At 40.0% G+C, this 21,002-nt stretch overlaps 1 protein-coding gene across 2 annotated transcripts in view; it reads left to right on the top strand.

Moving 5' to 3' along the window:
* Positions 1-21,002, top strand: part of FTO (FTO alpha-ketoglutarate dependent dioxygenase) — a 353,424-nt gene that overhangs the window by 194,161 nt on the left and 138,261 nt on the right. For both annotated transcript variants that reach the window (XM_069456646.1, XM_069456647.1), the window contains one exon: positions 2,963-3,087. In XM_069456646.1, the coding sequence (XP_069312747.1) occupies positions 2,963-3,087 (125 nt within the window). The remainder of the gene's footprint in view (positions 1-2,962; positions 3,088-21,002) is intronic.

Raw genomic sequence — 21,002 nt, forward strand, 5'->3', positions numbered from 1 at the left:
ACTGAGAAAATGATTCCCTCGTCAGCTCCATTTCAATCTGTGTGATTATGTCAAGAAAGTCTTCATTTAAATCTAATGCACCTTTAGCATTCTCCAACACTTGTCAATATCTTCTTTTACAAAGAGGGAGCATGCTTCAGGCTCAGAGCCTTCAGCTAGCAATATCTATCTAGAATGAAATCAAAATACAGCTTTGTTTATAATGTATTTATTTTTATGATTAAGTTCTCATTTGTGACAAGTACCACTGGTTTTTCCATTTTTCTTTTGAAGTAAATTTATGTTATATTTTACAAAATGGATCCATTTAAAGAAAAATATTAAATATTGTCTTATGTAGCTTATACACAAATATGGCAAGAATTACAAGGATGTGCTAGGATGACCAAAGTTCGGGAAACTCGGAACTAGGGTATCTGATTATTTGAACAAACCTTAAAGTGAATTTTTTTGTGAAGAGCTCCTTAGTAAAGCACATAACTATCTCTTATGAGTTTATTGCTTATATAACAGTAATTTTTTAAAAGAAGACAGTCTTCCATTGCTCTTTGTTTTTAGAATACTTTTCAAGTTCCTTCTTTTTTCACTGATTTAGCAAATATTTATTAGAAGTTATTAGGTGGGCAATGGGGATACAGCGTTGAACTAAACAGACAACATCCCCTTCCCTTGTGAAATTTACTTTCTTAAATCCTTCTTCTTTCCCCTCAAGAGGCTGTTCAGGGTCCAAGGAAAACAAGGACTCCTGAATAAAATTTAGATGATTTGAAAGGCAAGGAAGAGTTAAGTGACTTTCTAAAAACATATGTTTTAATAGATTCGAAGGGGGAAGGAATTTTATTTTCATCATATTTTTGGAGCTATCTAGATATGTATTTTGTCTTCTGTTTGATGCATTTTTGCATTTTGGTAAAATAATATGTACCCATAAGCATAGTGATAAACTACATGACTTTTTGATGTTCCTTCCAACCGTGAGTACATGAGGTAGGGTGTCAGAGACAAGGAGCAGTACTGTTGTTAGAATACCCACTGATGCTCAGACCGCTCTGAAATTAGACATCATTTAGATGAGAGGTCATAAATTAGCAGCTGCCTGAGTTCTGTTCAGCCCATTGGTGTTTCTTGTTTGGCCCATGTGATATTTTAAACAGTTTAAAAATGAGTTTCCAACATTTATAAAATCAGGAGTGTTCACATTTAAAAAAAAAACCAAAGAAACAGATTTTTTGTTGTTTACTTTGAAAAGTCATGAATCTGGCACTATGGAGCCAGCTTTTCTGAATGGCGGAGTTGGCTGGATTGGGTAGTGGCTGCCTTTGTAGATAGAGCATGTGCTCTCTTTGGGTAACCTCTGCTTAACTCATTCATGTTATTTGCCTGGCCCTAGTGAGTATTTGAATTTACAACCCCTGGATCCTGGATTTCATGCATGGGATTCCCTAGAGAAGCTGAGCATTCCTCCCTGTGCTGGAGGGCTGAAAATGTTGTCACGGGAAGCTGATTGAGTGTCCAACTGGATATATTTCTAGCGTAGTGGGTGTAATGGTGGACCTAGGAGGCAGAGATGAGGGTCCTCTCCCTGGCTAGTGCTCATCAGCTTATTTTGGCTCCTTCACAGGGTAGATACTATTTTCTGCTTTATCTGTTTGTATCAGTTAGGGTTTTTGATAAGCAACAGAAACAGCTTCTAGTGAATTTAAATCAAATGAGACTTTATTGAAAGGATGTTAGATAACCGAAACTATCAAAAGAAAAGAGAATGATCTGGACTCGGAAAGTTCAGGAAACTAAGGATACTTTGAGGATCATGGATGGTAGGAACTAAGGAAATTGATAAATTGCCTCCAAATTTTTCCCCTTTCTTTGTCTTTCCTCTCAAAAGTTTAAAGTGTTGGAAAAGAGAATCAAGTTGGCCTGGCCCACATTCTTGATAGAGGAGGCAAGACACCTTGGTTGCCAGTCCTTCTGAGACTACATGCAATAAAAAAAGACTTCCCCAAGAGGAGAACTGGATGCTGTTGCCAGACAAAGGGGGATGGTGGTGGATGTAGGCAACAGAAACAGCAAATGTTCCCTACACCTCTTCTCAAGGTTGTCGTGAAGATATTAAATATGCACTGTAAAATGCTATAGAGGATTAAGGAAGTAGTATTTCAAGTTATAGGAGAATCATATTATGAGTGTGCTCTTTAAACAAACGTATTGGCACTCGTTAGATCCGGAATATATTGAGTGACTAGAAAACAGAAAGTGACAATTTCATTCCTTTTAGCAATTGCCTTGGTTATAAAAATCTCCAAAGAAGCTACACTCACTTTAAATTAAAAACAACATTTATAAAATCTAAAGATTTTCGTTGAGATACTCATTCAGAGAAATGTTCTTTCTGATTTTTGGACTTCTTGTTTCTTTCGTTGTAAGATTTTGATTTGCAGCAGGCAAGGAAAATGAGTAAACCTTCCTCACACTCCCCCCCCCCCCCAAAAATTGCCAGCACAGGCAGAAATTGAAAGTAATGATTCAAATAAGAGAGGCAGTGGAGAAAGCCTCAGCTGGGTGGCAGGAAACAGAGCAGAAGTCAGAGACCGCTCTTTTTTAAAAAGGCAAAACAACTCACAGTGAAGTGTCCGTGAAAATCATTTCTAATAATAGCTCATGGTAGGCAATGCGCAGGAAAAAAAATTGTTGGTGCGCTGAGAAAATTAGAGTAAGAATGCACAGTGTCTTGATGTGTTACTTAAGGCAATGGAGCTTTAGAGTTTACCTTATGTGCCATGTACATTGATTAAATACAAAATATATGCTGGCCATTTTTGACCATCATTTACCGTATTGATTTGTTAGCAGGGGAACTGTAATAAAAAAGCCATTGATTTACTGTCCTTATTTGCTTATGGGCTTTTTTTATTATTAATTTTTCACTTTTTCTTTCTCTTTTTTTTTGGCTCATTTCTTGTAGACAAATGCTGTGCTTCGTGAAGTTAAGAGAGAGGGGCTCCCCGTGGAACAAAGGAATGAAATCCTGACTGCCATCCTCGCCTCGCTCACCACCCGCCAGAACCTGCGGAGGGAGTGGCATGCCAGGTCGGTTCTCTTACGAAACGGGGGTTTGTTGTGTCGGACAAGCAAGAGCTGTACTTGGCTGAACCCTTCCTTACCGCCGGTCTCATCTCTCCCCTTTGAGGGGCCATGAAAAATAAGCAAGTTTAAGATGCTTCCGGCTAAAGTTAGCTTTCCTGCCCATGGCACCTACACTCATTGTAATGATCCATGACATCATGTGTATGTTTCTATTATTTATTCTCGTGGGTAACATCTAGCAAAAATGCTTGCCTCTTGAGCATTAGGTAGTACTAGTATTAGTACCTGATGTTTAAGAACCCTTTTTAATCAACATGCTAAAGGACTAGCGTTGATACTTACTTAGGGCAGATGTCTGGGAAATCCATAGACTACTGTTATGCCACCCAATGCAAGGCAGGTTACTTGGAAGTACAATCAGGTGTCACTTAACAATAGGGATGTGTTCTGAGAAATGCACATCAGGCGATTTCGTTGTTGCGTGAACATGATAGAGTGTACTTACACAATCCTAGATGGTGTGTCCTACTACACGACTAGGCTATGTGATCAAGCCTAGTGCTCCTAGGCCACAAACATGTACAGCATATTACCATACTGAATACTGTAGGCAGTTGTAACACAATGGTAAGTATTTGTGTATCTAAACATATCCAAACATAGAAAAAGTACAGTAGAAATATGGTATTATTTTATGGGGTAGGATGACTGTCGTATATGTGATCCACTGTGGACTGAAATATTGTTATGCGGCACATGACTATCGTTTATTTATCAACCCCATTTTTAGAATTGACCAAGTAGGAATTACTTTTGCTTCCACCTACTTTCTTTCCACGTGGAGTTACCTGTGGTTAGAAAGCTGTTGACTGATGGAAAGTTTCTATAAATCATCAGCTTTTATAGAATTGATGCTTACGGAGTTTCATGTTATCCTATTTTTTTTTAAAAAAAAACAGTTGGTATGTGGAAGACTGGAACTAGTTCCTCCAAATGTTGGAGTTATCCTGTAGTTATCCTTGTAGTTTGCAAAACTTATTGAATTATCATCTGTTTCTAAGCAAGAGGGAGAAGATTTGGGAAGATTATGCTATATTTTGCCTCAGAGTCTTACTTGATGCTTAAACATTCTATGTGCTTAGGAATCAAGAACATTTATCAATAGCCATAATATTCTCCAAATGACTTCATGCAACAGAATTTACATTAATTGATAGCTTTACTAGTAATAATTATCATAAAAATAGATTGGTCCTAACAAGACTGAAGACGCGCATTTTCCAAGAAAGGAGACGGTATGAAGTATTGATTCACATTGGATATCAGAAAGCTGCTTTTTCAAATATGTGTATTCTCTCTAAATTCAAACTTGCATTTAAACAATAATTTAAAAATTCCTAGGGATATCCACTACCTCCATTTTGATAAGAGTGTGCTCAGAGTAAATGGCAGACAGTGTTAACTACAGTAATGACTAAACGATTTCCAATTTTAACTTTCAATAATTAATTTTTAAATTATCTTTGTATTACAAGTTTAAGTATGTTCATTCAAGTCTGCATATTTTATTAAATAATGGATTATCAGTGTGGGGACATCTAAGAGGTTTCTGTTCTTCTGTTTGATGTTTTATTTCTTCCCCATGATGGTTCTTATTAAACAGGAAAGGGAGGAAGAAATAATTCCCCTGTAATCTCTCCCCCAGCCCCCTTCCCTCCAAAGACAGAGAGGGCACCACTGTTGAGAATGGATGTCTTTTGTCGAGTGCGTTTGGTTTGTTAACAATAATTTCCTAATACACCAAATCATCAGACAACATGGCCAAAATGGCCTGTTTAAAAGGAGTCTGGTTTCAGCATTTCTGGCCCTGACTGCTAACAATTTAATCAGGAGCTGGAGCCAGTGTTGAAGTTGATGTAGTCTAGCATCTGAAACAAGAATTCTCAAGTCCTTTGTGTTAGGGGAGGAGGAAAGAAAGAGCTTAGCAGCTGACACTGTGCAGACCTCCTTAAAACTAAACACCTGAAAGAGAATTTCAAGAGGCTGGTGTCTTGAGAGCTCAGAAGGAAAAGTGTCCTCAGAGTATTAAATAACCATAATCCTGCTCCCCACCCCTTCTCCACCCCCATTTGGTGTTTCCCATCCTGGTGACCTATCTAAAAGGCTCGTCCATATGATCTGTATAAACAGACGGTTACCATGCACCTTTCTTTTCCTCATCAAAGCGTCATCTGGCCGTCTGGAACCGGGCACTGCCTCGAGTAGCCATCAGGCATGTGGTGGTGAAAGTTATAAAACATCCACTGCGGTGCTCGCTGAGCTGCCTGTGTTTTAGAGATTGGCCTATTGTGTGCTGTGGAATTACATGAGGAAAAATGTGCTTTGACAGAAAATAATTAGCACTCACCAAAGGCCAAGCAATAGGTTACAGCATTTTACTTCCATCAAAGCTATCAGGGGATCAGTTAGATTAGATAATAGAAATTTTTTCCTCTGAAAGTTAAATACAGATGACTCTAATTACCTTATATTGCACGTTAGAGAATGCATTATGAATCGTACAACTTCAAGAAATTCAGGTCAACTGAGACCGCAGCTGGCAATAACTTTAGTGTAAGCCTTTCGTAATAAAGGTTTTTGTCCCCCCTCTTCAGCAGGTTCGTGTGTGATCATGTTAGGGAGAATATTTTAAGTGAAACTTGTAATTTGGTTATAAAATATTTGTCTCTCTCTCAAGTCGAAAGCTAAGCCATTGTTTGGGGCTCACTGAAGTCTTTTAAACTGGAAGCATATGTTCCTTGTAATTTAGCTTTTTGAACAAAGTGTCAATTCTGCATGACTTGGGGTAACCGAGTTTGTCACAGTGTCACACATCCCTGCAATTCTAGAGGCACATCTGAGTGCTGTGGGTTTCCTTCCCCAAGCTCGGTAATCCCATAAACAACCCTCTCCAAATAGGCTTATTAGGGCTGTCTATTCACTTCCCCAGAGTTGAATGATCCAAAGTACATCAGGAGAAGCTGTGTGAATGCAGGGTAAGTGTTAACAGAAGTGGTACAGAATTTCTGAAGATTTGGCTTTGTTTATACAGTCCACTCCGCCTGATGGACAGCTTGTTATAGCTTTTAAAGAACTGGGCAAGCCCTCTGATCTGACCCCTTCTTGACCTCCGCAGCCCAAAGGTCAGTCTGCAGCTAATAAACTCTGAGGTTCTTAGGGTCTACTGTAGGAAAAGGCAGAAAAAGAGCAGCTGCAAGGATTGGGTGTCCCCGGATAGGCTGCTTTAGGGTCACTCTCTGATAATGAAAATGATGACCAAATTATATGGAAGTTTAACCGCAATAGTGAGTGAGAGGAGGGTGGAGCCCAGCGTATTAGGTTTGATAAATGAACTGTGAAGAGGCCCATCTGGCTCTCAACATCTTTTCTCCCCCTCTTTCCCTACCAAGGGGAAACATTTTAAAATAACAGCAGTACATATAGACTCAATGACCCATGCAAGGAGCTGGAATGGATTAAGATTTAATGGTGACAGTGGAAGAAATTATCATTTGAAAAGTACACCAAAGAAAAGGTACAGTTCAATGTCCATGGCCAAGTTGTTTTTCTAAATAAAATGTAATAAAAATCAGTGCCTTGTTTATCTTATACAAATCCTGGGTGTCTTTCCTAGATTGCTGAAAATTTTGAGGGCGTTGTTTATCATGGAATAGTTATTCGTAGTCAGCTTCATGAACACAGTGGGCTTCTTTTGCCTTGAACATGTCAGAATGAGAATCAAACATTTTGTTCTGCCTGCTTGGTCTGTTTCAATAATGTAGATTAATCAAATGTTACAGAAAATGCTTTACAAAAAAAAATTCGTGTCCATTCCAGCATCGGACCACTGATTATTATGGATTTTTTGATACTTATAATATATGTGTGAGTCTTGAACAATGTTTTATTTCTACTATGACCTGGCAGTTTTTCTGTAAAAATAAGAAGAAATCACATAATGTTAATTGAGTAGCTATGTTTGTTTCTTTATTCCTTTTTCAAAGAATCATCATGGCAATGCTAACTGGTGCCAACAATGGATAGGCCATTGTCAGCTATATGTCCACTTACTGTTAATTGTTAAAGGTGATCTCTTCAAAGCTCTCCCCAGTTTCTCATGAACATGGAGTGTGCTGACTTCAGACCAGTGATGCTGGAGGCCACAAAGCTCTATACTTTTCTACAGAGATGACTGGCACATGCCATGATTCTATTTTCTGAAATGAGAATGATTTTATGCAGTAGGCATCTTTTTGTATATTTCATATACCTACTGCATACAAAATACCACATGAGTTGCTGTACATACTATAGAGCATGCTAAGCAGCCAATTTAAGGGTTTATCTGGGGATAAGAATGCAGAAAGTTCCTGGAAAGAGCCTGTGGAAGGCAGCGAAAAGGAAACTGGTGGAGCCATTGTCGCCACAAGACAGTGGCAAGTTGCTGTAACCCACTCAGGAAAGTATTTGATTGCAGATGTCTTGGGAGACTAGAATTGTTGTGGTATTGAAAATCCCTTATATTGAACTGCATTTTCTACATAATACAAACCTCACCCAGACAATAATCATATTAAAAATGGAAACAAAAGGCTTCTTAACTATTACCCAAAGTTAGCATATCTTTCATTTCAGGTTTTGACTTGACTATGTATGTCTGCGGGGATTTAGAGTGAGCAGAAAGCTAGGTAAAGGATGACGCAGGGAGGTGAGGAACATTTTGAGAGTTAACTGTGCTTTTTAACTTTGAGGCCATGCTTCTAAATTTTTGCTAAGTAAGGTGTAAATGCAAAAAATAAGACAAAAGCAAAGCCGTTAGGGGTTTTTAAAATTTGAGGTATAATTCATATAACATAAAATTTCAAATAACATAAAATCCATCATTTAAAGCATACAATTAAGTAATTTTTTTAGTATATATACAACATTGTATAACCGTTACCACCATCCAATTCCAGAACAGCTCAATTACCCCAAAGTGAAACCCTGTATCTGTTAACAGCCACTCTCGATTTCCCCTTCTCCCCACAGTCCTAGCAACCACTAATGTGCTTTCTATCTCTGCAGAGTTTCCTACTCTGAACATTCCTTATACATGGAATCATGTAATTTGTGGCCTTTTGTGTCTGGCTTCTTTCCTTTAGCATGCTGATTTCAGGGTTCATCCATGTTATACCGTGTGAGTACTTTATTCCTTTTTATTGCTGAATAATGCTCCATTGTGTGTATGTGCCACATGTTATTTATTCAGTAATCAATTGATGGACCTTTGGGTTGTTTCCACCTGTAGCTCTATCCACTTTATGGATAATGCTGGTGTGAACATTCATATACACGTTTTTGAGTGACATGTTTTCACTTTTCTTGGATATACACCTAGGGATGGAATTGCTGGCTCATACGGTAACTCTGTGTCTAACTTTGAAGGAACTGCCAGACTTTTTCACATCTGCTGCACCATTTTCCATTCCTGCCAGTCGTGCACAAAGGTTCCAGTATTTCCCATGTCCTCGTCAATACCTGTTATTGTCAGTTTTTATTATTATAGACATCCTAGTGTATTGTGGTTTTGATTTGCATTTCCCCAGTGACTATACCATTAGTCACTGGGGAAATGGAAATACATCTTTTCATGTGCTTATTGAAATCCATTGTTTTTTTTTAATAGGATAGTTGTAAACATGGCAGACTTAAGGACTCATGGTTTTTGTTAATGGTAAAGAGCTCACAAGCCTGTTAGGGGTATTTGGCTTGTTGAAGGGGTGGGGTTCCAAATAGGGCTGTCATTAAATTGCAGCAGTGTTCATTTTCCTGTTACCATGAGTGGACTTTGTCCTTTATTTATTTGCATGTGTCCCAGCTTATTTGTTTCTGGAGACTCCCTACTTATTCCTACCATTCTCTTACATTTCTTTTATTACAAGGTCTCTGAGCATCGTACAGTGGATAGGAATGTAGCCTGATCAGATGGAAACTCTGTCCATTTATAGCTCTTCAACTTGGAGGCTCCAATAGGACTTACTGTACTTCGTAGTAGAAAACCTCATTTGAGTGTAAGGAGTCTTAAAACGGTGCTGAGAATAGTTTCAAAAACTGTTTACGGCAGTTTCTTAGAAAAGTTTTTAGAACTGTACTTACTTCCCATTAAAAGTGGCTCTGTTAAGTAAGACCTAGATAGCTTTATATACTTATCTTCCTCATATTAGACTTTGGCTACTCAAAAAACTACCAAGTTAGCATATTTTCTGGACAGGTCAAACAATTGTCTTATTATTGATCATCTTCTTACTCTCCATGACCCCAGCCACCGCCACCTACCCAGAATGGATCCACACGGGACATCTTTGTTAAGCCTCCGAAGGCTGGTTGTTAGAACCTAGAACTTGTAATGAATAGGATTTCCTTTTCCAAGCTAATCAGCTTTAGAACTTTGATCTGGGCTCAACAAATAAAAGACTTTGTATAAGTTACTTACGTGGATCAGCTCAGGTTCTAAGACTGGCACAGCACGACTTTCTCCATGGGTATCCGGTTTCTCTTTTTGCCTTTTGGCAGTCCTGGATTATACGCAAAACTGACAAGTCGACACAGTTTAGTTTAGCAATTAACTATTATTTATTGAGTGTTTATTATGTGCAAGTAACTGTGCTAGACACTGTGGGGAATGTCAGGATGAGTATGACACAGCCTCAACTCTATAGTTTAGTATAGGGAGCAGTTAATAACACGATGGCTAGCATGTACGTTTTTATTCTTTTGTGTGTGAGGCACCATGCAAAACTGTAAGGTGATTTAGCAATGGGGTGTGCCTTAAAGGGAACTTAAAATATTTTTGTAGAAGCTTACACAAAAGACATTTATTATTATATATATGCACTTGATTCTGTATTTACATTTTCGTCTCCTATCAGAATGTAAGCTTCATGAAGGCGGGGCATCTGTCTGTCTGTTCACCCACCCTAAAACCCGTACCCCAGATCTTTGTAACATTAAGCTAAAAACTGGCCATAAAGAAATTATCTGACCTACTTGTTTGACTGTAGGTCATAAGACCCCCATTCCAATGAGGGTCTTACCCTACACCCAGAAGGCAGGAACGCATGCTCAGAGAGGCCAAGAAGAATCTAGACAGACAGGCCTTGCTGGGTTTCCCCACTTAGTCGTACCCTTTTTGTCCAATCATGTTTCTACATGCTGGCTATACTTTGTTGAAGCTAAGCATAAAAATGGACAATTTCTCCTGTGCCTTTGAGTCTTCATGCTGAGGGCTCCCATGTATACACATTAAATAAATTTGTATGCCTTTCCTCCTATTAATCAATTTGCCACGTGTTGGCGATTTTTCATCAAACCTTTAGGAGGCCAAGGCCCTTGGTCCCTATAAGAATGATGCCCTGTATGAGGAAGGAGCCTCACCGCCTTGTTCGCCACATATGCCGGCGTCTAGAGGAATGCCCGGCACTAGGATTTATTGAATGGCCGACTGAGTGAAATAACTCTCCTCCCACCCCATTCCTATGTTTATAAGTACTTTGTATTCCTTATTAATTTTGAAGAGGAATGACCATTTGAGATATTGCCTGTCGCTTTTCTTTCCCAATCCTTGCCAGGTGTGGAAACCTTGACATTAGAAGGCAGGGGAGATCTCTGTGATGCAGTTCTCTGGTGTTTAAACCCCAAGATAGCACCCAGGACCTTGTTCCAGCATGAGGGAGGAAGGCTGCTACGTGCAGAGGCTGACTCAGGGGTACTTTCGGAAGAGAACACCGTGGGACTGGACTCAGCCAGGACAAAAAGACCTGGTCTCATCCCTGAGCCAGCCATTCCTGATTCCCTGCCCTTACTAAAAATGGAACAGAGCTGGTTGAGGAGAAGAACCGAGGGAGGGAAAGGACAGAGTTGTAGAGCTCTCTCTAGGGCATGCCTCTGAATAAAGGGATGGGCTTTAGTCCAGCAGAGGCAAAGCTGAGGCTAATGTGGCTTCTCAAGTCTGTCTGCAGCTGCTTTTTCCTGGTTACCTGCTGATGTCCTGATGTGGCTTTAATGATATCAGTGCAGTGATGAGCATTAGCCTTGGTGATTTGGCATTTGGGCCAGAACTTGTTTTTTGCCCTAGGAGTTGTAGTTAAAACAGAAAGTGGAGCCACTAGCCTTAAGGGTGGGCTATGGGATGAGGCTGATGCAGTTAGCCACTGAGACAACCTGTGGTCGTTTTAGCTGGCCATGTCAGCTGCTATCATTCCTGCTCGAGAGAATGGCTGCTTGTTCTGGCAGAGCTAGTTAGTTGGGAACTACAAGTGGTGGGGTCTATAGTTCAGTCGCTGGATTTGTTTGCAGTGTTGTGGAGGGCATGCGGAATAAAGGAGAGAGATTCGAGGGAGAAGCAGGGAGGCACTGGCCTGCTAATTGCCATCGATGGCTTTCTTTTTTAATGCATCTGTCCCTTCTCCTTTAATAATTACAGTCTCTAGTTTCTGCTGCCCTTAGCAGAAGAATGTCCTTTGTGTCTCTGAACCTGATTACTCCATAAAACCTGATAACTCCATAAAACCTCCTCATAAACGTGTAGGAATTGAAACATTGTATAAATTTAGAGCAAGGATTAAATGAGTCTAGAGATAGGGTTACCTTTCTTTCCCCAAGATGCAGCAACTTATCTTAAGGAGGCAAGTGTTGTTAATGTTATTACCATTGTTACTGTCATTATTTGAACAGTTTTATGGGGGACAAAAGCCAATTGACTTCTGTGCATCTTATTTATAAAATCAACACATGGATTTTAGCATGAGCTCCATTTCTGGCAGGTTTCTGTGATTAGTTGCCAGCTGTTTCTTATGCTCAGTGCTGCTAAAACTTTTCGAGAAAACATTGATTCATTTATTTATTCGACAAATGTTTATTAAGTATCTGTTATTTTCTAAGCACTGTTCCAGGTTCTGGGAATACAGCAGTGAATCAAACTGTTGAAAACTCTTTTCTCGTAGAACTTATATTCTAGTGGGATGACAAATAAGAACTGTTTTCCTAAGTGGAACTCTGCAGATTTCTTTTGTAAAACGCATAGAGTTGCCATGTCCTATATATTCAACACTCAATAGAACCAAAATAAAATCGTTCAGTTGAGATAAAGATATAATTTTCTTTTCTAATCTTCACTACAAAACTTGCATTTCTAGTTGTAGTGGGTTTTATTTGTGAGATACTCATGGGATACCAGTATTCTGAGGGACACCATCTTGGGGGACCACAACATTAATTTCTCCTTCAATTATCTGCACCCTGGTTCCCAGTTACTTTTCCAAGAAATGCGTCACTTTAAAGGTCTTCACTTTAAGGAAGGCTTAAATTCAGGCCATGCTATGTTGACAAATCTCTCTTATAAGAGAGAAGTGGAGAAGCCGTACCTATCTCATAGGTGGGGGGCGTTACATGTGATAATGCACTTAAGCACGTCATAAATGCGGTGGTTGTTGCTGTGAGTGATCTTTCAGTCATGTGTTGGTTCATCAAATATTTATTGAGCACCTACCGGGTACTGGCACCATCCTAGGCCCTGAGGTTATAGAGATGAGTAACACTTGATTAGGGGAAATATATTATACAATATAGAATAACAAATGCTGTGAAAGAGATTGAGTCATGATTCTGCGGGAACCCATGTCCCAGGGAAGAAAGAAACAGGTTCTCCTTAAGTGTTCTTGTGTGACTCTCACCGTATGCCCAGCCACCATGAGGAATATTGCTCCATTGCCAAATTGTGTTGGCTACAAGTGGGTAGGTCTCACTTGTGCAAAGAGAAATCTATGTATGATTAGTGGTCATTGTATAAAATTTATGCTACTCTCTCTCCAGAGGGACCTGGTTCTTAATATTGAATGGGGGAAAATTTGTTTTCTTCCAGAGTAAATTTCATTAATATGGCATAGTGGCTGGGAGCATAGATTCTGAGTCAGATTGCCTGGGTTTGGTTCTTGGATCCACTTCTGTAACTCCAGGCAAGTTACAATTACAGATTGTAAGTAACAAGGGCTGGGGAACCTGCAGCCTTAAGACCACATGTGGCCTTCTAGGTCTTTAAGTGCAGCCTTTTGACTGAATCCAAATTTCTCAGAACTAATCCTTCTATTAAACGTGGTGCAGCAGAGAAAGATGAAGCTTTTCTCACCTCCTTTGGTGCTTAAAAAAGAACAATCTTGAAATCAGAAGGCCACAGGTTCCTCACCCTTAGGGGATGATAACAATAGAACCTATTTGATAGGGTTGATTAAGCGATTCCACGTAAAACACCCAGAGCAAGGACCTGCAACATACTAGGTGTTCAGTAAAAATTACCTGTCATCATCATTTTCAAATCAAAACAAAAAAAATCCGGAATCGACCCAGCCACCCTCATCCAAATCAGCCTCTCCTTTGAGGGAGTGCCCTGCGTAATAAATATCTCAGCCTCCTGGTAGGGGCCTGACGTTGCTAAACTGTTGCAAGGAGGAATGCTAGGCCGAGCTCAGCCTGTGCCAGGCCCTGCACTAAGTACCGTCGTACAGGATTGACGGATAGAAGGCTGGACTCCAGTTTGAATCCTGTCACCAGCTGGCTATGGAACTCTGGGCATGTCACAGACCAGACACTCTGTGCCTTAGCAGCTTTATCTAAAAAAGTGACTTGATCCAGATAACCCCAAAGGCAGAAGGCATCTTCCAGCTCTGACAAGGTGTAGCTCCCTAAGTTAGATCCCAGGGAGCTGCAAAGGTAAGTGTTATTCCCGAGGGCTTTCACCCTTCTGCCGCTTTCTTTGAAATCTGCAGTTATGCTCATTTTAACCATAATAGCTGCTAACATTGATTGAGAACTCACTAAGTGCCAGGCAGGTTTTAAATGCTTTATATGGTGAGAAAAGGGAGGCAGAAAGATACAGAGTAACTTGCCCAAGGCAATAGCTAGTGAGTAGTCAAGATGGAATTTAAGCCAAGATGTCCCAACTTGGCCAAGAGCAATGACAAAGCTTTAGCTGTTATCAACCACTCCTGTAGACTAAGTACTTTGACTGAGCCTCACGTTAGAGGGTTTAGAGATCTTCCAGGATCGTCCCCAGTATGGAGATAGGTGGGTATGTATCCGTAAATATTTATTTCCTCTGCTACCTAAACCTGTTTCACACTTTTTAGTTGTGGGTGCACGTCTATAAGGAAATACTGCCCAGCTAATGCTTTGTAAATCTCCCTACCATAAATCTTTTAAAGGAAACGTATCACCGTTATAGCTATGTCATTCCTTTTATATTGGTTACAACTTTTAGAAGGTGGGAGAGTAGGGGCAGAGATGAGAACATTAGAGTTTAGCCTCCAAGAATCTGTAAATCCTCTAAGTCAAGTAATTTTGGGGGCTGTGTTAGTCAAGGCTGATTTGAGTAGGTGCCCTTGAGGTGAAAGGGTAGCAATTTATCTACTCCTTAATGGGTTAATCACCAGCTGTACAGTGTGTTTATATGTAGGAAACAATTTACCGCACATGAAGAGTAGTAATTTTATTCTATCTCAGGGGTGTCCCCAGTGTATTTTACAAATTTACTCTGTAATGTATATTCCAGTTTATAGATAAAAGTTTAACTGGCTTTCGGTTGGGGAAGTAATGCGGGGAGAGGATGGGGGAAGGGGAAGGAACAGCTCTGTTGGCCTGTAGGGGACACTGTTGCATCATTTATCAGAATCTTCCAGTATATTGTCCCAGGACAAAAAAACAAAACAAACAAATCAGAAAACAAAAATAGGTCAGTCTCCTTAAAATTGCTCATTAAAATTATTTGAATCATTCCAGTGCGTTTAGAATATCTACCCTCGCTCTGGTGCTGGTCAGACTGCTGAGGATCCATGCATGAAAGGAATAGTTTAGTGTTTCTTTCTGAGTTGAGAGTGATTGGCAGAACTCTTTTGATTAGCTTTCCCGCCATCTTTTCCTTTGGGCAGGGTGCTCAGGAGATTACTCTGCAGTTTAATAAACCTTTAGGTTTAGTTGACCATCTTAATTTTTTACCAAGATTTGCCTGTGTTAATTTGAAATGCTACCATTCTGTGGCACACTAAATAAATACCATAAGCCTTGGAAGGGCATTTAGGGACTTCTGATTCTCCTCTTTCTCTCCGTATCTTTTTCTTCACTGAAAAAGATACTGTTTACTGAGAAAATGAAGTCGTATTTACAGGGAAGGCTTATGTAGGGTTTGGTCTGAACCCCAGACGCTCTAGGATGGCTCTCTTTCCAGACTGTCGACAGACTCTGTTATCTGTCCAGGTGCCCCATGGCCTTGCCAGCAAAACTGCTTTCCCCTCTGCCCAGCTCTGGCCTCTTCCCTACCAGAATATGGGCCTGGAAGGCAATTGCAATTAACCCTCAGAAAGCATAGGTTTTGCTAGGCAGTGTGCACAGTAATGATATTGTTAGCTTCTTCATTTCCAGTTTCACCATTAATTATGCCATGTGTTTCATCCAGTTGGTGCTACCCTCCCAGTGTTAATTATAACCTACAAGACTGTTACAGTTAATTTTATGGCAAGCATATTGTCTCTTCAAGGCTCCAGAGCAGCTCATAAATTATCTTGAAGGTAAAATGTAACTTGGGGAACTAGTTATGAAAATTCCATCCATCTCGCTTAGGAGCTGCAGCTGCTACTGTCAGCTGCCTCGCTGCTGCATTGTGAAGGAATTATGGTGGGTCAAGTTTAAGAGGGTAGGCCCAGGCTGTCACTGAGGAGAAAGGCTGTCCTGGCCCTGTCAGACAAGTACCTTCTGCCAATCCCTGGTGGTTTCACTTTGCAGGCAGGAAGAGGCAGGCAGCGCAGGTGGAGGGTCCCCAAGCTGTCTGTATTCATTACTTTACAGAAACTTGTTGTAGGTAGGCAGATCCAGAGACCTTTCCTCTTCTCTGTTGTCATGATGTTAGGCATCATCTGCAAAGTGTGAGGTAGATAACTCTATAACTGACTCTGGGCTTGGTTCAGGAGACCAGGAGAACAGAGGGGCGGAAGCTCTTGGTGGCAGCACCTCCCCGCAGCCCCGTGCCGGTCCCCCACGCCGTGATCTCTATCTTGCACAGGCCCTTGGCTTGAATGAGCATTTTATTTGTGCTTGTTATTTTTTTTTCGTTTAATCTGATAAAGTGAGATTTCACTGTGAACGAATGTACTCTAAAATTGCCTACTAAATAAATTAGCAGGTTATCTTATTGGGAGAATAAACACACTCCTTTTCTGTTTCCTCACTCGAAGTATAAGCTTTACATTTCAGCCCTCGGGGCTTTAGCATTATTATTTTTAATGACTGAACACAAGTCTTTCATTTAGCTTGTTTGTATAGTTACTGTAAATGATCTTTCTGCTGTTGGTTCTTCATTTGAAATTCTGCATGTTATGCTAGCTTTAAAAGCTTTGAGGGGGCCTTTGAGAATTGGGAGCTGTTTTAAGCCCAGCATCTCCTAGCAGCATTGGAAACAGGCTGTGGCAGAAAAGTCAGAGAGGGTGTGTTAAGAAAGTCCGTCTGCATGTACTACTCTGAGTGTGAGCGTGCGTGAAGCCTACACAGACAGTGTTGGCTTCAGTGGCAGGTCGAGAACTCTCTGTGTTGTAAAGTGAGAGAGCCTTTCCCTGAGCTGGCGATTTCTCCCTGTGTGTTTCTGAACATTTTGATTGGGTTCACATATCCACTAGCTTTTGTACCAAGGGTGCCTAAGATCATCACACTGGGACTGTGTAACTAAGAGACGTGGTTTTGAGGGGTTAGGAGGATATATGGAACGGTGAAATCGTGCCCAAAGAGGCACTAGGCTTTCTAAAGGAAGTGTTCTTCTGAGCTCTTGATGGTAGGGGCACCAGAGTTGGGTATTTGTGAGTTTTCTAGTGAAGGCTAGTGAATTCAGACCAGGGGTTGCAAACTCAAATGTCCCCAGGGCCTGGCAATAGCCTAGACAAGTGGAGCCAGAGAGGTGGCACTGGGGCAAACGGGAGTTCACACTCCGTCTCAAGTGGGCGGCTGCCATTCGGCCTGGCGAGGAGGCTGGATCCGTGTTACTGAGCCTTCCACATTTTCCAGAGAAGTGGAAAATTCTGATTGTGTGTGTATGCTTATGAAGTCTCCCAACTATTTAAATGTTAGCAACCAATTCACATGTTTTACAAACAGTTTACAAACTGTTATTCAGGCTAATCAAAACATGTCTGGAGGCTGGATGGTGTGGGTAGGATTCTGATACAGAGTGGAAGTCGTGACTGCTTTGCATTAAAAACCTTCTCAATCTCTCACACTTCTCAAGAATAGAGGCGATGACCCTGGCCAGGAGACCAGAACACAATCGAGGTACTGCCTCTGTGATCTTGTAACATTGTTCTACTCTATGTAGGTTTTGGCTTGGGGGAAATATTGGGGTACGCACACGTGTGTGTATGTTTGCCTTGGACTTGGCAGTGTTTCATCTTTCCTTTTACAGAGAAAGCATATGAGAGTTTCCAGAAGTGAACGAGGTATATATGGTGCACATTGTCACTATAAAAAGACTGTGCAAAAATGTTGGCAGTTTTGAATCTGATGAAGGGTTTAATTTTCAGACAGGAAGGCAGGACTTCGTTGCTAGTGAATCGCCATTTCTCCTGTTACACCCCCAAGCTCCTGCATTAACACCCAGCTCCTCCATGGGGCAACCCAGCTGTTCTTTCATGGCACAAGTGAAGCCAGCACAAAGACGTCATGTGGCCAGAATAATCTCTTAGTCTCACCGCTCCAGACTGATGGCCACATAGAGGTGTGGTTTGGGAAGTTGTTAAATACGTGTGGGTTTGAGCTTCTGGAGAAGAGGAAAATGTAAAAACTATTTTTCCTTTAATAAAGAGAAAAGGGTAAGCCTAAACCTTGGCTGCCACGAAAGTCAGCTGTTACGCATGCGTGGTTAAATTTCATTGTAAATATTTCATAAGGGTTATTAGAATGGAGCCAGATTGACATCACAGCCCCGACCGTACCAAAAGAACTATTTCATTAAAATAAGCCAGCATTTCCAAAGAAACATGAAATTCTATGGCAAAGTTAACCTAAGGTCAGAAAACCCTCTGGAAGAAATTTCTGTATCAATGTTTATAATCTCCGCATTTATGGATTTGCAGTTTTTGTAAAAAAAAAAAAAAAAAAAATCCCAAAGAGACTTTATTTTGGTTAAATAAGACTAGCTTGTCAAATAGTCTATATATCCGAATCCATCCTAACCCAACATCTTGGCGGCCTTTTGGATAAATAATGTCTTTTCCAAAATATGTGTATTTGAAAAAGGAGGAGGAAAATTAAGTGGCAAACGGTGTCTCTGGGTTGCCATAAACTGACAGACTCTAGAAACAGAAAGCAAAGACTGACAGTTCATTCATTCTCTGAGCAAATTATAGAGCTGTACATTTATTTATTGATGCATGGAAGGTTGCAGTGAAGAGCAAAATGTTTACCCTAACTACTTTCATTTTCTTTTTTTGGTGGGGGTAGATAGAAAGGTTTATTTAAGTATGCTTTTTTTTTTTTTTTTTTTTGGTGTGTCACACAAATATGTATGAGGTTTTAGAGGCATTTGGCAGAAAAAAAAAAAAATGAAAAGATACTCACATTTGTAAAAAACTTAATCCATGCTCACAGATGGTCCTGTTCAGGTGCTATTTTAATTATGAGGTAAAAAACAGCCCCACACAGTAGGAAGTCGTCTTAATAAATGGAGTGGAGCTTTTGTCTTCAAGCGTCAAAAAGCCTTGTTACTGAGAAATTTAAATACTTTGTTTTATAGGGGAGAGTCTCAAAATGACCAAGATACTTGGAGAAAGCAAAATGAGAGACTTTTCCAAATGAGTACACTAGAAATGTTTTACAGTTGTACAGCTTTGAACTTCCTTAGAATTGGTCATTTTAGTTATGGCTTTCCCAGTGATAAATGTCCACCATAGAAATGTTCATGCAATTGGAGGGAAAATAAACAGAACAAATTGCAAATACATTTTTAAAATTTTAATCCCAAATGCAAAGATTTCTTTACTTTTTTAAGCTCAGAGGGCTGCTTTGCCCTTTAAGTGATAGAATGCCCAGAACTAATAATAATTCAAATGATGCAGTTAACTTACAGCTTGCATTAATAACACACAAATAGAACAGTCTTCTTATTAAATATTAGTAATATATTATAATAATGTTTTACTGTCTTTCCCTTAGTGGGGAATTATGAGGACCTCATGTTAGGACCTCAATGTCCTGACATAGTTAATTATCCATGGATAATGGTTTTTAGCTATTGCTGTTCTCAGTGATGCAGCTTTGTTGTTGAGGGCTTAGTAAGTGTTTGTAGACTCAGGTGCAGTGCACCTAGGCACTTTCCTACAGAAGCAAACAGCTGTGTTTTCTTTACCATATTATACATCACAAAGAGCATCTCATTTATTATAGCTGAGCTAATGATGCAAGTGCAAACCTTTATGTCCTGTTCTACAAAGTGATAATATATGTGCTGTAGAGATATTAGCTTCTTTTTTTATTAGTAATTAATCTTTTCTTATGCCAAATGTATCACACGCAAATGGGTTAGCACAGGGGTCAAAATGCATTTAAACCAGTCTGCAGAGATTGGATAAAACCTCTAGATATGGTGTCGTTTTTTTCTTTCACAAGAGCCTCACCGTGTCTCCAAGCTACCTACCAACGTGATGGCTACATTACTAGGAATTTAGGCTAATAAGAAGGAACGGTCTTCAATCTGTTAGTGCTGAGACAGGCTTTAGACCTGAATATGTGCTAAGCAAAGTAAGCTTAGTGACAGTCATCCACGTTCAGTCCCTTGACAAGGCTGTGTATTTCCCACATGGATCATTGTGGTGGCGGGTTTTTGTTGAGTCTAACATGTGTCCCAGTCCCTGCGTAAGTAGGCCCCACTGAAATGTGCCCAGGCCTAGCTCAGAGCCTCCCGAAGTGTAGTACACATACTACTGGTGACACCCAAGATGATTTTGTAATACACCAATGAATACTTTTTATTTTAAAAGTTATGTATTTTGCTTTTCTCTGTGTATGGTGAGACATTTGAAATTTACTTTCAGCAGTTTTGAAATATACAACGTGCTATTATTAACCATGGTTACACTGCTATGCAATAGATCTCAAAAACTTACTCCTCCTGTTTAACTGAATATATTTTACTTTAGGTTGGAAAAGCATAATCAGCATGTTGGATCTAGGGTTCTCAAAAAATATGATTGAGGACAAGGCAACTTAATCTTTAAGGTTTTTTTTAAGTTGATTTAAAGAAAAATGCTAGAAATGTAATAATGTAGGTGGTTCATGGATATGGCTAAAAATCATGGTGGATCACATCATCAAAGTTTATGAAACAATGGCCTTATAAACCAGAGGGGTCCACAAACATATCTCAATCATAATGATGCTATTGATTATGAAGAAGGTAATCATTGTAATAATTAATAGTAGCAGCTTACTTCTACTGAGTCTTTACTGTATGCCGGATGCTTTTCTAAGGGTTTGGCCGTATTTCCTTATTCACTCCTCAACAACCCAGTGAAGTACTACTTTGTTTCCCATTTTATAGTTAAGGTAAGTAAGACCCAGAAAGGTTAGGGAATTTATTCAGGATAGCACAGGTTCTAAGTGGCCACGCCAAGATCTGAGCCCAGGTAGTCAGCTTCTAGTGTCTTCTTTATAATCCACTTCATTTTTCTGTGTCGTTATGGATTAAGAAATATTACTCTCTCTCTGTTCTCTAAAGAAGGAAGATAGGAAAACACGAAAACATGCAGCATTGCCTAGAATAATACTGTGATCATCACATTTTGCGAAGGGCTCTAACCTGGGCTGCTGCTGAG

This window comes from Eulemur rufifrons, chromosome 23 (assembly GCF_041146395.1).
Source record: "Eulemur rufifrons isolate Redbay chromosome 23, OSU_ERuf_1, whole genome shotgun sequence".
NCBI lineage: Eukaryota > Metazoa > Chordata > Mammalia > Primates > Lemuridae > Eulemur > Eulemur rufifrons.